Source organism: Cydia fagiglandana, chromosome 6, assembly GCF_963556715.1.
Source record: "Cydia fagiglandana chromosome 6, ilCydFagi1.1, whole genome shotgun sequence".
NCBI lineage: Eukaryota > Metazoa > Arthropoda > Insecta > Lepidoptera > Tortricidae > Cydia > Cydia fagiglandana.
In genome coordinates, this window is record NC_085937.1 from 673744 (window position 1) to 689709 (window position 15966).

A 15966-nucleotide genomic window follows, 5' to 3' on the forward strand; every position below is an offset into this window, starting at 1 on the left:
GAAGTCTAGTCACATCTTATATACATATTCTAACAAGTTATTTGTTAGAAAGAGACACAGATGGCGATTATAGATGGCCGATTATAAAACGCTACCCAGATGTTTTTAGGTGTTTCTGAACGAAAACACGTTCCGTTGGGGTCATGTTGAGTTTTTCCACGATGACATCATGTTTTGACAGCTGATTACCATCAACAATCGTGAAATGAAACGTGTGGAAAAGGAATAGGAATTTTTGGGATTCCAGTATTATTTTAGGTTTTGTTTAACTTAAATCATTATACAAATCTAAATAAATATGACGGCAGTACACGTTATAAGAAGGTTTGGTGTTCCATTAGCTAACATGTGTTGTCATAAAAAGCCGACAAAATTACAAGTGCGATATAGTGCTACTTTAGGATTAACTGCGAAGAGATTTGCTCCAGTGCTTATAAAAGCTCGCCACCTGGGGCTAGGACCCACGTCGAAGGATTTCGAGGAGCCCACACAAATAACAGGACCAATAACGAAACTACATGCGGCTGAGCTCGTTCTACACTTAAAAGCTGATGAGAGGAAATTGTTGTTCACGGCGCTACAGGAATATGAATCTAATAGGATTAAAGAGGAGTTCGAAGGTAAGACTGCTTGTGGTTATAATGTATTGGACAGCCGTAAACGATATCTCTTCAGAAGGCTGTAAAATAATATATTCTTTCAGACAAACTAGCAGGCCAGAGATGGAGGACTAAGCTAGGTAGGCCCAGCAAAGTGCCCACACTCGGCGATGTAGACCCTACAGGCACCTACTGTCCGGTCCCCGAAGACTGGCTGAAGAAAAAGTATGGTAAATACCTAAACTTTTTTTTTAAACCATGAGATGAACCAGTTAATTCTGGTTTTTACCAGTCATTGACATTGTTTTTCTTATACCATGCTTACTGATTATGCTTATGACTTGTTATTTTTGCATCTTACAGTATTTAAATTTTCTAATAAATGTTTGCAATTTTACATTGATGTTAATCAAAGGTCTTTCTTGTTATTATGCTTTCAATTTGGATCCATCTATTGGGTATGTTATTATTTTTTATGGTCCCTCTCATGTAATATTTATATTGTTATCTATAGCTCATAGCTATAAGTTTTCCTATTTTCATATTTTTTTAAATATTATATAAGTTTACATGAAAAATTAAATTTTCCAAAAAAACTTAAGGAACTTATTTACATTAACTAAAATAGACCAGCTTAGTACTTCAAAATGTTTTGTATTATAATAAGAATAAAACACCTGTTTGGGCTAGAATTTTCATCATCTTAACATGATCAATGAATTACTATTTGTTTACATTGCAGCGGCCACAGTACCCAAGCCTACGACCAGGGAGTTAGTCCACTGTAAGTTATTACTGTATTTAATGTACAATTTATTGTCTATTACTACTATCATTTTATTTAATTCTTCAAAGACAATTTCACATATCTCCTCCCTATGATTTTTTGATATATCAGATTTTGCTAGCCTTTGTTTCGTCACTCAGGTTGTCTTGACTCACAACTACTACAACCACTATTATGATACAGTCTGCGTCATGCAATAGGGAATATATGGTTGTGATCTTCCTCTAGTTCCTGTGTTTATTTGGTTGTTCGGTTTTTAATGTATTGCTTTTTTTGATAAAGAGAGAATTCTGTTTGCTCTATTGTCTATTCTGCGACTACAGTACTAGATATCGTTGTTAATGTGTAACAGAAGAAGGAGAAGACAAAGCAAAACAGTTTGTTCAGATAAAGCACATATTAAGTTAAGTTCAGATAAAGCACATATTGTGTTGGGATTCCATTAGACTTGCTAAACATGTCATTGCAGACAAACCTATAATATAAAACAAGTTGAACGTGTTAGTTAATTTATGTATTTCAGATAATCCTAATAAAATTAAATATGTACTTGTCTTATTTTTGTTATGTTGCGACAACGAAAATAGATGTAAATATGTATTTTTAAATATGTTCTCATGTCAGTGATGTATTGTCTTTATGAGAATAAATGTCTTTAAACCTTAAACCTTAGTGTGTGGCATGAGCATTTTTGCCCCACACTGGTGGAATCTCACCTTTACAGAACATAAGATGTTTGCACCTAAATAAAACATGGAGCAAGGGGCACTTTGGGTTCATCAATGTCTGCAATAGGGCTACAACTCGCCAGGTGCTAATACATACCATACATATTATTTTTTTGTAACAAATTGTAACCTAATTATCTTAATGTTGTTTACAGTGTCATTAGCAAATTCAGTGCCATTCATCGGTTTTGGCTTCTTGGATAACTTCGTAATGATAGTTGCGGTAAGTATTATCGTTTATATACGTATCTAGTTATTTCACTGGCTAAGTGATCCCAAAATCTTGGCCTCTGACACATGAGAACGCCACTATGCCCTATTCTGCGCCATTTCGCGCCTACGCTACGCAAGAAATTCTACTTTATTTGGTCTGGAAAAGACTCTAATTAGATTGAAACGGAGTGTACATTATGATGCACCTGAGCCACGTGAAGTTACAGGGATAAGGAAGAAATAGTTACCAAATAAATCTTTCTTAACTTAAATCCCAATTTAATTAAAAAGTTATAAATACTATATTTTATTTCTGTTTAAAAAATACGTATAATGGCCAGTCTTATGATTTTAAGAACGATTGAGCCCTCTTTTGGTTTGGTGCTATAATTTATAATAAGTTAATCTATGAAATATCTTCAGATTGGGCTTGAAAAATATTAATTCCAAACTTTTTTCAGGGCGACAGCATCGAAAGCAGCATGAGCGCGTTCATCACAATCTCGACGATGGCGGCGGCCGCGCTCGGCAACACGTTCAGCGACGTGATCGGCATCGGCTCCTCGTACTACGTGGAGCGCGCCGCCGCCATGCTGGGCATGGCGCCGCCCCCGCTCGCGCCCGTGCAGCTCGACATGCCCGTGTGCCGCCGCGTCTCCAACCTGGTCAGTCACACATACACTCATTTTTATCAAGCAGATCATTGACATAATATATTTAAGGATTGGCCTTACGGGCACTAAAAATCGTACTAGTACAGCGGTGTCACTCACGAATTCGAGCCAACCGTGCCGTCTAACGCAACTAGTTGCGACCAATCGCGCGCGTGACGTGCGGTCTCACCGCTGTGCTGGCCCCTGTCATGCCTCATTATTCTCTCTCTCTCTCTATCTACGTCAATGAAGCAGATACGTCTGCGGTAAGTCTTTATATTAAAGGAAAAATTTGAAAAATTCACAGCTTCCGGCAAAACTCGTCGCAAGTTCTAAGGATTTTTTCCTTTAATTTTAATACAAAGATTCACACACGAACGTAACTTTAAGCGGCCGCAAATCCCCAAATGATGAAGCCGTAGTGCACGACAAATTAAACATGAGCGAAGTAACAGCAAAATATTTACTTCAATTGGTTTTCCGATTTCCTTAGCCAACAAGGAGTAGCTTTGTAGTTTCACTTTGTCCGTCTGTCTGCGCGTCTTAATTCGTCTATCCGTAGTCTACGTCTAAACATTGTTTCTCAAGGTACCTACCCTTAACACATAAAGTACGAGTGAAATTTTTATGTTGTAGTATTGTATGGTATTTTTGTGGGTGTTTTTAATTAAGGATTTTTTCATACTTTTCGACACATTCTCACCTTATTGCTTGTCCTCAGGGCCGCGTTCTAGGTATCACATTAGGCTGCTTCCTCGGCATGACGCCGCTCCTCTTCAAGGACGACAAGGATGACAAGGAGAAAGACAAGGACGGCAAGAAAGATAAACAAGAACCTAAAGCGGAAGTGAAGGCGGAAACGAAAGCGGATTTGAAGAAGAGTTAATTCTGGAAAGTGTTAGGAGGGGCGGATAGACCAGTATGGTACTAATCTACTTATATTTTACTGTTGTGGAATGTGCTAAGAAAATAAAATGTATTTGACTTGGCGCAAAGCATTATCTCCGACATCGATTACGAGTGTAAAGTTTTATAGCACGGCGTGCCATTCACACCATGAATATTTTAAGGCAGAGGGAATATATTTCCCATTATGATGTTGAACTTTATTTTCAAAGTGATAGGGTTTAATTTTGCACAATTTCTATCGCCCTTATGTCCGTTAACTGACAATTCGTAAACTTTATTGCGAAGACATAAGGTCCACCGATGGTCAATTAAGTGTTAGCAGTGTTGCTGTTAGTAATCTGTCAAAGTAACATTTACGCTTTCAAATATGGTTTATATTCGCTAACTTTCGTGAGGAAACCTGCATATATATGCGAAGAAATTCAAAGGTGTATGTGAAGTCCCCAATCCGCATTGGGCTAGCGTGGGGACTATAGCCCAAGTCCTCTCGCGCATGAGAGGAGGCCTGTGCTCAGCAGTGGGACGTATATAGGCTGAAATGATGATGATGATTCGCTAACTTTTACTAATGGTGCGTTATGTTTTTGTATATAATTTAAACAGCTTATACATGATTCTGCAACAGTAAACATAAGAAGTTCGCGCTGAAACAATTATATCCGCCCCTGAACGCAATACATTAATGTACTTAGCATCACATTTTAAAGACACCATTTTTGAAATCTCATCTTCTTAGAATGTGATTAAAGCACTGTTTGAAAACAAAATATCGGCCTAACTGGAGCACTTGTAGTGTAATTAGGAACTTATTGCTAAAGAAATAGGGTCTAAATTAAAACGACCGTTTATATATAGCGTCTTTGCTCTTGGTCGTTTTAGAGACAAGTTAAAAAAATAGGGGTACAACTCACGTGTAGAATTATGTCTGCTATTAGTTAAAAAATGCAGGATATTTTAATGAATGTAGGCTTAAAGTTTTCTATGCGACGTATACTGTGACTTTGGACTTCATGTAGTCTATTTGACTTATATTGCATATAATGCGCGCTGTGTAAGTTGTAAGGTAATAGATATTCGGTGTTGTGCATTTAGTTCTGAATATTACCTACACTAATATTGACTTGAAATGTCACACTTCAAAATTACTTAACTATGGTCCTTATTCTGTAATAAGGTACAAATAAGTTTAATCTCACGAGTATATTTCTTGTGAGACCTGTCTTCCATGTACGCTGCAATATTTGATATAATTTGAGGTAAAAGTTTACAAAAAGCCTAATGTGCATTACATGTACAGTCACCTGCAATAATATGTTACTCTTCGAACGCCGCAAAAATATGTGACACGCACGTATGGCTCTACAAATAAGATCGTGTTAGATATTTTTGCAGCCTTCGTTGTGTAACATATTATTGCAGGTGACTGTACTACAATGTACGCTTACAAATTAATCTAATTAGAACCTTTTATATAACTATAAAGAAGCATTTTTTTCTTTTTATTCATTGATTTTTAAAGTTTTTAAACAACCGATATTCATCCTAATTTAATGTGAAACAAGGTTCAAATTCAAAATAGGATTTCTTTATAGTGAGCCTTAAAGGCAGAGTTAAGGTCGATATTTCAATGTGTCATTATGTTTTATGTTAAGACTCGTTTACCTCAAATAATTTCAAACTCAACTAAGTTGTTGATCACACGAATATTAAGAGAAAATTTGCTTATAATATTAGTCATTGTATTAAGTGTTTGTTATATTTTAATACCTAGGTAATTTTTTATCGGGTTATTTTGAAAGTTTTTTTTACGAATTTAAATATTTTTATCTTGCCAATGGCAGCTCTCTGGCATTGATAGTGAAATAAAAATGTGGCCAGTAGCGGGACAAGATATTATTTTAAATATATACATAGACAACCCCAATCGCTGCCTAACAGTTTTTTGGCATCACATGTCAAATCTCATACAAACCTGTATTGAATCGGATTGTTACTTTAGTAAGCCTCGTTTACACTTTCGAGTATAACTAGCTCAGTACCAGGCCTAGGTGAGTGTTCTATGCAGAGTGACTCGCAATATTTACAGTATTTGAAAGCCGGAAGGTTGTAACTACTGTAACTTTTCCACGCCGCACCAATCTACAAGATTTTCCCAAAAAATCCAAATATATTCCAGTTAATCCAGCTTTGATTAACTATGATTAATAATTATGATTAATAATTTGAAGACAAGTCGCGTTTCCCGTAAGCGCTATCTAATTTGAACCTTAAATCGGAATGCAAAAGTTGAAATTCTATTGGCGCGCGTCTGGTTGATAAATCATACACTGAGAGAAAAGTACACCAAAAACACACTTAGAATTACAAAAATAAACTTAATCCGGGGACAAGGAGAGTTAACTAATAGGAACAAATTGACTTTTGCAATTTCTATTAGTTCTTGCAATTTCTATTATCTGTTTGTTGAAATTATATTTGGGGTTACTGAGCTGTTTGTAGAAATAAATAAACTTTACAGAAATAGTGAAACGTCCATAATTATTACTAAAACTTCATTTTTTCCCCCAGTACAGAACTGTTTTTTAATTCCTGGTGATGATTTTTCTCTCAGTGTACTATGCCTGGAAAAGAGTTATATAGTGCGAATGCCGACTCCCTTCCCTGTTGCTCGAAGACGGACTCTCTTACGCTACGTCTTACGTAGGCGAACAACGCGCGAACGCGGCGCGGCGCGGCGCGGCGAAATCAATCCTTTGATGCCCATAGAAGTGTCCTACGTAAGCGATCTCGTTGCGAACGCGGTGCGGCGCGATTTGCACGCGAATGTCAGGCGGCGCGGCGCGGCGCGGCGCGGCGCGGCGGCGGCCGCTTTCGCCGCGCCGCGCCGCGCCGCGTTCGCGCGTTGTTCGCCTACGTAAGACGTAGCGTTAGAATAGTAAAAAAATACTTTTGGCTGAGGAACGCTGTACAAGTACTGACTGGAAGAGACACTCGCCAAGTGTAAACGGGGCTTTAGTTATACGCTTGTTGCTGCTGTTGTCCCATAGAAGAATACGTAGTATGTATATGTTATTTACTCGTTTGTCGTAACGTGTAAGGTAAGCTGCACCCACTGCATTGCGAATATAGTGTAAGGTCAGATAGGTAAAAGGAATACACAAGGTAGAAGTACTAAGTGCTCGACGCTACACTAATATTCGACATGGGCACTTTATGTCAAAGTAATATAGGTTGAATTTGAACGGCGAAGATTTTTCTGCATTCAAATTTAATCCTTGTCACTTTGACATAAAGTGCCCATGTCGAATACTAGTGCAGCGTCGAGCACTAGTACTTCTACCTTACCTATATGTAAAATATATTACACACACATAAGTATACATTTTTTCTTTCATAAACAGCGCTATTAAAAGTTTCTGAAAGACATTTTTAGTTTAATCTTAACCACAAGAGCAATAATAATTTTTGAAATTATATGAGTGGCAATGTATTTTGGGTATTGTCGTTTCAGCACTTAGTATACTTCATTTAGAAAAGCAAATATACGCAATCATATTTATTTTATTGTAGTTCTTTCCTTGCTATTCCTTATTAACCTGTCTGACATTTGTCTAAGATTTTTGTATATAAATGTTGTAAAGTTTAGTACAAAAGAGTATTGAAATCTCAACAGTTATGAAGTTCCTGTGTAGATATTTTATTGTAAATAGTCTCACTCGGCAATAATATTCAATTTTACATCTTATGTGCAAAGTAATAGAGCTCACTTCTTTGTTGCTTAAGTATTTTTTGCAATGTAAGTATTCTAAAGCATTTAACTATTAACATGGAGTCTTTGGAGTGACAGTGGGGAAATTTTTCATATATCAAATTATATAATGTTACCTTTATTCAGATCAAAGTTTTCTATTTATTGTTCGATGGATGTTTTATAATATGACTTTGTGATTATTATTTAGATGAATATAATTATATTTAATGCAATCCTTCCGTGTATTCTTTCCTTTGAAACTAAATACCTAAAGTTTCTTTTTATTTACAGATAAAGGCGAATTTCTTTTAAAACCTTTGAATATGTCAGTAGGTATGTCTAAACCAAGTCAGATAGCGGCAGAGTCGCAGCCAAAAAGGCGTTTATTTTTCTGAGTAGGTAATTGCAGAAACGAATTCTCACAAGAATTGTCATTACCTCTAAAACTAGACCCATTTCAGAAGACTTTGTATGACATTTTAGTCTTTCAAACCGGTCAAGAATACACTTTTAAAATCTGTGAGGTTTTATGGGTCCACAAATTACGTAGTCTTTCTTGGAGACTACATGGACAATTCCCTACTCCATACGGCGGAAATAATATTTTAATATTACGAGTTCGAGTTATATATTTAAGTCCCATAAATAATAATTAAAAAAATCGTTCAACTGTTTTACTTATTCCTGCAAAAAAAATCGAATTTAAACAGTATTTCAATAACTGTTACATTATAGTAGTCACGGCTGTTACATTATAGTGGTTATTTATAACATATGGTGTAAAAGGTCCAAGACAAATAAAACCATGAATTCATTCATCATAATCATTTAATCATACTTTAATAAATAACTATCACTGTCCATTGATATCTTATGCGTAGGTACAATATATAAAACTTCAAGACCAGAGCCAAATGACATGTAATTTCAAAATATATGGCATCGACAAGATAATTAGATATACAGCTTGAAATATATAATATCTCAGCAAATATAGGTAGTTATGCGAAACAGCGTAACATACATTGTAGGTCACAATGGTAATATTTTAGTGAGTAAAACCCACTTAATATGATACCTACTATATTTTTTATTACAAACAGACCTCCAAGGTGAATTTCGCTGGTTCAATAATAGTCTATTCACTTTAATACCTACCACATTAAACCGTAGGTGGAAAAATGTTTAAATGCAACCCTAAGCAGAGTGCCGTCTCACATAAGGATCTGTACTTTACAACGCGCATGTGAATATCTACGCACAAGCATCGTGTGCACAAAACTTAACACTGAGCCAGTGAACTCTATAATGAACTAGAAACTGTAGTTCTTTCCATTTTATTGGGTGGCAAATGTTGAATTGTAATAAATTATTAAGCAGGTTTTACAATGTAGTAAGTAATATTGCAATATTAACTCTATGCGATGGGCAAAAAGTCACACGAACCTCAATAACTTTAGCTTAAGCTCTTTACTATGTACATATTCTGTTATTATGCATTATGCATTAATATTTAAATTGTAAATATGATACAGCAGTCCGCGCGACTTAAACGTAAGTGCATTACAATATGGCTATAATAAATACAATATTTTTCTCAAACAAGATAATTATTCTTTAGATTATTAAGTACAGCGAGACTAAACAATAAAAGACGCATTTCTTTATGCTGTTCTTCTTTTATTAAATGTCACTATTTGGTCATTGATGCTGAAAAATCGATTAAAATTGACAGTTTTCCTAACATTTATCGTTTCGTGCCGTTTCCAAGCAAATTGAACAAGAATCGATGTTGTCGACAACACGATACATTTCCTACAGAAATGTTATATGTTCATTACACAATTATTGTACATCGTCTGGTGAGCCTGTTTTAACTAAAGCAAGACGAGCGAGCTGCAAAATTGCATGGACACATGTCTTTATTAAGGTCCAATTAGTTTTCCAGCGTGTACCATCGTCCACACTGTTACCTGACAATTCGTAATCCTTATTACAAAGACATAAGATCCACGGATGGACAGTAACAACACAAAAGATCTTATCCCTTTACTTTTAAGGTTCAGAATTGCATCTTTGGTTGACGATGGCAATTTTCCGTATCCTGTCTAGCCATCAGTCCAAACTATATCCTAGTAGACATGAACTATGTTTAAACTGCGCGCATATCATATAGGTACCTACAGTAAAAGAAGACCAAAGTATGTATGAACACTATTAATAGTACTCGGCCGTTTATTGCTGTCCCACGCGCACCTAAAGCGACCCGCGAAGATTACAGACTACTGTTGATTTATTATTCTTGTATCACTTTAATCTTATAGAAGTAACGCACACAAACACGGTTAAAGTACTGGTTATTGCATTGTAAGTAGTGTTTGTGTGCATGAGTCCAGATTACTTTAGATGTGAATGTAGCTTGCGAGGGCCCGCAGTTTAAATAAGGTTTATGTCTATAATGTACAAGCTCGCATGCTTACAAGTACTAGCTGCCATTACTTATTGCTATCGTCGTCAGATGCGCGTGCGGTTTTTTAATTGACATAAAATACTTCCTACACTAGCAAAACAGAAAAAGATTTAGTGTTAATAATTTCAGTTATGTACATACTCACAGAGTACCTAATTTTTCATAAATATCGCTGCCTTTCCTTCAGGAGTGTAATATAGGGTATATTCGGTGCCACATTTTCGTTGGTTTTCCTAAAATGTACGGCCATTTCTGACGGCACCATTATGTGTTATCATTATAAAAGAGATCTTAATGCCACGCTAAATTGAACTCAATTATCCTAACATTAGTGAGGATAATCGCCGCGCGCGCACCTGACAGCGTCCACTTATTTGGTACTAAAGACTAGATCTCATAAACTTTACAATACGCCGTAACATCTATTATATTATACTTATGGCGGACCGAGGCGGGTTGCGATCAATGTACATTGTACAACTATTGATTTAGGCCAGGGGTTTGGTATAGTAGTTTGTGTTACAAGGGATCAAAATGATATATTTGCGTCAAGGAATCCTGAATGAAGTGATGGATTCTACAATTCTAAAGTTGAATCCTGAGCGTAGTGAGGGATTCAAGTGTTAACGCCTAAGACGAAATAATTTTGATTCCGTGTGACACATACTGCTTTTCACATCAACTACGAGGAAAATAAAAAAATCTTAGTGTTGACACAATCTGGTGCTTAAACAGATTATTTAAGCTAAAATAATGTGCAAAAAATGTAAAAATAGTGTGCTAGAACAGAAAAGTGCTACTTTGATCCCTCCTAGCAGGGAAGAAAAGTGCCACTTTGATCCCTCCTAGCAGGGAAGAAAAATCCTTTTTCCGGATAGGTGATGTGAAAAAAAATCATGTTTCCTTTAAACTTTAAAGTAGTGAAAATTAGAGAAGTGTTTTTATTACTGATAAAAAGGCTTTCCTGCTCGCCTAGTTATCACGCTAGGTCAAAGGTTCAGAAACGCCTGACTTTGGGTAAAATTGGACACCCAAAATAAGATTTTTATACAAATATTTCTAGGAATAGAATATGCTTTTTATTACCAATTTTAATTTGACCGAATACATTTTTTACCAAAAACCATTAAAGCATATTCTTACTATTTTTAAAAGGCATTGTGAAGGCGCCTTCAGAAAAAGCGATAACAAATGCTTTTGACAGCATCTGGGAAAATATTGTTCGGAATTATGAAACATTTATGTCTAAATCTCACTAAAAACATTATTTTATTCGCCAAGTGTGTAAAAAAAAACTTAACTATAAGTATAATGGTCAGGCGGTAAAAGGTTAATACAAATGTCAAAGAGTGCAAGGTTATAAAAGCTTACATGACACTAGATGAGATCTCTTTACAGCACAGGCAAAATTGGTTCGGACTCAAAAATATCTCGAAAAATATAAAAATTGAGGTACAAACGTACAAATACTCAAAATATTAGACCTGTTCATCCCGATACAATGGCGATGTCAGTATGTAAAACAATATTTGACATATTAAAAATTGTACTAACGACAGCTTAATTTATCAAAGAATATGAGCATTATCCACAAAATGAACCTTATGTTAACAGATTGGGTTACTATCAAATGTACCTTATCGCTTAAGGACAATATAGCTGAAATGTCTGGATTGTGTTATGTCTTTGTGACAACATAGACATGAATGCGAAATGCCTCTTTAGCAAAACGTCTGGATCTTAAAATGTTACAATTTAAAATGACCTAGCAGCAAAAATTCTTTATCTTCGAATGTCTTTATTACTTAATAGACATAAACACTAAATAGTCTGTATTGTGTAATGTCTTTTTTACTAAATGGAATATTCGCAAGCGTCAAAACGTCTTGATTTTGATATGACACATGATAATTAAAAACTTCCCGCGCATACTTTGTATTGTAAACACATTGACAGATTACATTTCCAGACGTTTTGCTACTAACTCGTTCTGTGTTCACGTCAATCAAATAATTTTTTTTTTTTTTTATTATGAATGGGCTTACTCATGGCCACAGACTAGCCGAGGCGTAGACGTGGCCTACGATGGAGCGAGCTCGCCCAGAAGGTGCCTGTTCACTCTTGATTTGAATTTTACTTTCGGCTTATTAGGTATTCTAATCATACGGACCATTTATATTTCCAGACGTTTTAGTCATTCTACTTTCATGTCGTCCAGCTCAATTGACTCTATGCTGACTGTGTATTTTACTTGTATGTCATCTAGCTGAAATGGTCGTTTAGCGATAAGGTAATTTTGATAGTAACCCAACAGTTTTACTCTTGAGTTTCCATTGCATTACATGTGTTCTAGTCAAGTACCATGCCATAGTGCCACTATAAAAAGGAACCATCAAAATACAAAACGTAAATGTTTAACCAAATGTATATTTTAGAATTTTCCGGCTTTTTCTAGTGACACCGATTGGCCAGACTATAATAATTTATATAAGCAACAGTGGTTGTAATACTAAAACATTGTGCGACAAGATAATTATTAGACTATACATAAACACTTAAGGTTGTTCTATACATTTTTACACAATTATACACTATTCAGTATTTGCGAATATAATAAAAGCGTTCGATTGTTCGTTCGCTATCATTAAGTAGGTACAGTGACGCAAAGTATCGGACATAATATTGTGTCATATATTTTTGCGCCCTCCGTTCTACAAGATATTGCTGGTGCTTACTACTTTCAGCAATATAAATATTTATACACTTTAGAATCTTATCACTAAGGATTAAACTACAAAATTGTATACATATTTAGATGTTGACTGCACTGACACTGAACTTGCTTAATAAAAAAACTCAGAATGCGGTTTCCATCAAAAACGTAAAGGAAACAAAGGTGTGTCAATTTTCAACTCTATTTCAATGTGATCACGGCGATCGCTCTCTGCAAAGGAAGTTCTTATCTCACCGAGAACCAACTTGTTATTTCTGAAGAAACACTGAGTCACATCACAACCCTGATCGCTGTACTAATAGCAACATTCTTAACTATGTGTGTACCTTATATCTTTGCAATAAGGCTTACTATTGTGAGTTGACAGTGTGGACGATGGTATGTCATATGTTGCATTAACAAGTTCGTAAGGTTTCGATTCGAATAACCATAACCTAACAAATTGTATTTTATGTAGTCAAGTGTAAAAATGTAACTAATATTCAAAAATATGTCTCTTATGTCAGCGAATTAAGAAGAATAGGAGATATTTTTGAATAAGTTGTATGTTTACACCTGACTGTACCTAAAAGAAAAACATTGATAGGGTTTGCTGTTTGTAAGTTTTGTAACTGACTTGTCAATGCTGCATTAAGGTCGGTGATATACGCGTAACATTTGAAAAAATTAATGTCCTAATGATAATCACAATAAAAAAAATATACATATGTATCACGCTTTTTTTAATATACTTACATTTCACGATTTTTAACGCCTGGCCAAGAGAAAGAGCCAGTTACGCAAGGGCTCCAAAAAATTATATAATTTAAATTCACTTACATTAGCGATACAGTAATTTATAGGGTTCCGTACCCAAAGGGTAAATAAAACGGGACCCTATTACTAAGACTTCGCTGTCCGTCCATCCGTCCGTCTGTCACCAGGCTGTATCTCGTGTTCTGTGATAGCTAAACAGCTGAAATTTTCACGTCGGGCGGGATCAGTACTTGGATGGGTGACCGTTTTTATAGATAATGGTATGGAACCCTTCATGTGCGAGTCCGACTCGCACTTGGCCGGTTTTTAGGGTTCCGTACCCAAAGGGTAAAACGGGACCCTATTACTAAGACTTCGCTGTCCGTCCGTCTGTCTGTCACCAGGCTGTATCTCACGAACCGTGATAGCTAGACAGTTGAAATTTTCAGAGATGATGTATTTCTGTTGCCGCTATAACAACAAATACTAAAAACAGAATAAAATAAAGATTTAAGTGGGGCTCCCATACAGCAAACGTGATTTTTGACCAAAGTTAAGCAACGTCGGGCGTGGTCAGTACTTGGATGGGTGACCGTTTTCTTTTTGCATTTTTTTCCGTTTTTTTTTTGCTTTATGGTACGGAACCCTTCGTGCGCGAGTCCGACTCGCACTTGGCCGGTTTTTTTTAGACTTTTACAACACGATTTTATTTTAACAATTCGCAGTTTATATTTCTAAGGCTACCAGCGCTTTTTGTATGGGTGCCTGTCATTGGAGCGCGATTATACTAAAGTAACAGTGTCAATAAGTAAGATAATAGATAGAACTCACAACAATGAAGCTAGAACAATACTTACTGAATATATTTACTGACTAAAGCAACGCGGAATTTGCATCAAACATTGCATTTAATTTACAATTTACACGTATTTACATTTCTAGTAAATACAATAGGGTCGCGAACTAACCAATCAAATTTTCAAGTGACATGAGTATGAGAAACAAAGACGGTGATTGTTTCAATAAATCCATTTCATAAATAGATTATTATAAACAATTGAATGTGCAAAATCATGTTTGATTTTATTTTATCTACATACGTGACACTCGCTGTCAGCTCGTTTCATAAACCCACACTTTTATTATGTAGCAGTCACATAAACTACCTATTGTGTATAAGAAACAACCCTATTAAGTGAGTCTGGGCTGATATGACAGGGCCGTATAGAGCCATCTAAGTACTCCAGCTGACAAATTGTCGTCAACAGCATTTTGCACTACTGTACACATCTTAGTATTGCTTTACCTATGCTACAAATATAATTATGTAGGTACTCATAGTACAGTCATTACTCATTATATCCAAAAAACCGACCCTACCCGTGAATAATTAGTTCTTGGATTTTTTTTTCGTAGGTCCCTCGGGGGGGTCACTGGGAGTGTAAATTCAAAAAGTAGGCTTAATCAGGCTCCTGCGTATATTCGAAAAATGGTTTTTTTCCAAAGAAACGGTTTTTCTTCAATAACTCGGCCATTTTTGATTTTACAGTAAAACCGTGAGAACAAAAACTGTAGGAAATTTGATTCTCTACAAGTTAGTCCAGTAATTATATCCAAAAAACCGACCCTTCTCATGAATAATCAGTTCTTGGATTTTTTTTCGTACGTCCCTCGGGGAAATCCCTGGGAGTGTAAATTCAAAAAGTAGACTGAATCAGGGTCCTGTGTATATTCGAAAAACGGTTTTTCTTGAATAACTCGGTCATTTTTGATTTTACAGTAAAACCGTGAGAACAAAAATTGTTCAGAATTTGATTCTATACAACTTTGTTTCCCTTCATTTATGCCGTAAAGCGTGGAACATAGGAGATAATGATAATATTTTGAATTTGTCGAGTTTTTCAGGTTTAATTTCTAAAATATCGATTTTAGGGGAAAGAAGGTGGGAACCAAAATTGTTCAGAATTTGATTCTCTACAAGTTTAGTCCTCTTCATTTATGTCGTAAAGTTGAAAATAAACGAGATGTTGAAAATATTTTGAATTTGTCGCTTTTTACAAATTTTATTTCCAAACTATCGATCCTAGAAGAAAAATTGTGAGGACCAAACTTGTAGAGAATCAAATTTTCTAAAATTTTTGTCCTCACGGTTTTACTGTAAAATAAAAAATGACCGAGTTATTCAAGAAAAACCGTTTTTGGAATATACACAGGACCCTGATTCAGTTTACTTTTTGAATTTACACTCCCAGTGATTCCCCCGAGGGACGTACAAAAAAAAATCCAAGAACTTATTATTCACGGGAAGGGTCGGTTTTTTGGATATAATGACTGGACTAACTTATAGAGAATCAAATTTCCTACAATTTTTGTCCTTACGGTTTTAC

The 15966-nt window shown here is 35.6% G+C and overlaps 1 protein-coding gene across 3 annotated transcripts; it reads left to right on the forward strand.

Annotated features, from left to right (window-relative positions):
• Positions 1 to 165: 165 nt before the first annotated feature.
• LOC134664887 (uncharacterized) lies at positions 166 to 7875 on the forward strand. Of its 3 annotated transcripts, XM_063521597.1 has the most exons (8): positions 167 to 620; positions 704 to 829; positions 1342 to 1383; positions 2270 to 2337; positions 2789 to 2992; positions 3702 to 5063; positions 5104 to 6582; positions 6826 to 7875. In XM_063521597.1, the coding sequence occupies exons 1-6, from the start codon at positions 299 to 301 to the stop codon at positions 3864 to 3866; spliced, it is 927 nt and encodes a 308-aa protein (XP_063377667.1). In that variant the 5' UTR covers positions 167 to 298; the 3' UTR covers positions 3867 to 5063; positions 5104 to 6582; positions 6826 to 7875. The 3 variants fall into 3 exon arrangements, with proteins under 3 accessions (XP_063377668.1, XP_063377667.1, XP_063377666.1); XM_063521598.1 differs by having other exon boundaries at positions 166 to 620; positions 1351 to 1383; positions 3702 to 6582; XM_063521596.1 differs by having other exon boundaries at positions 3702 to 6582.
• Positions 7876 to 15966: the final 8091 nt, after the last annotated feature.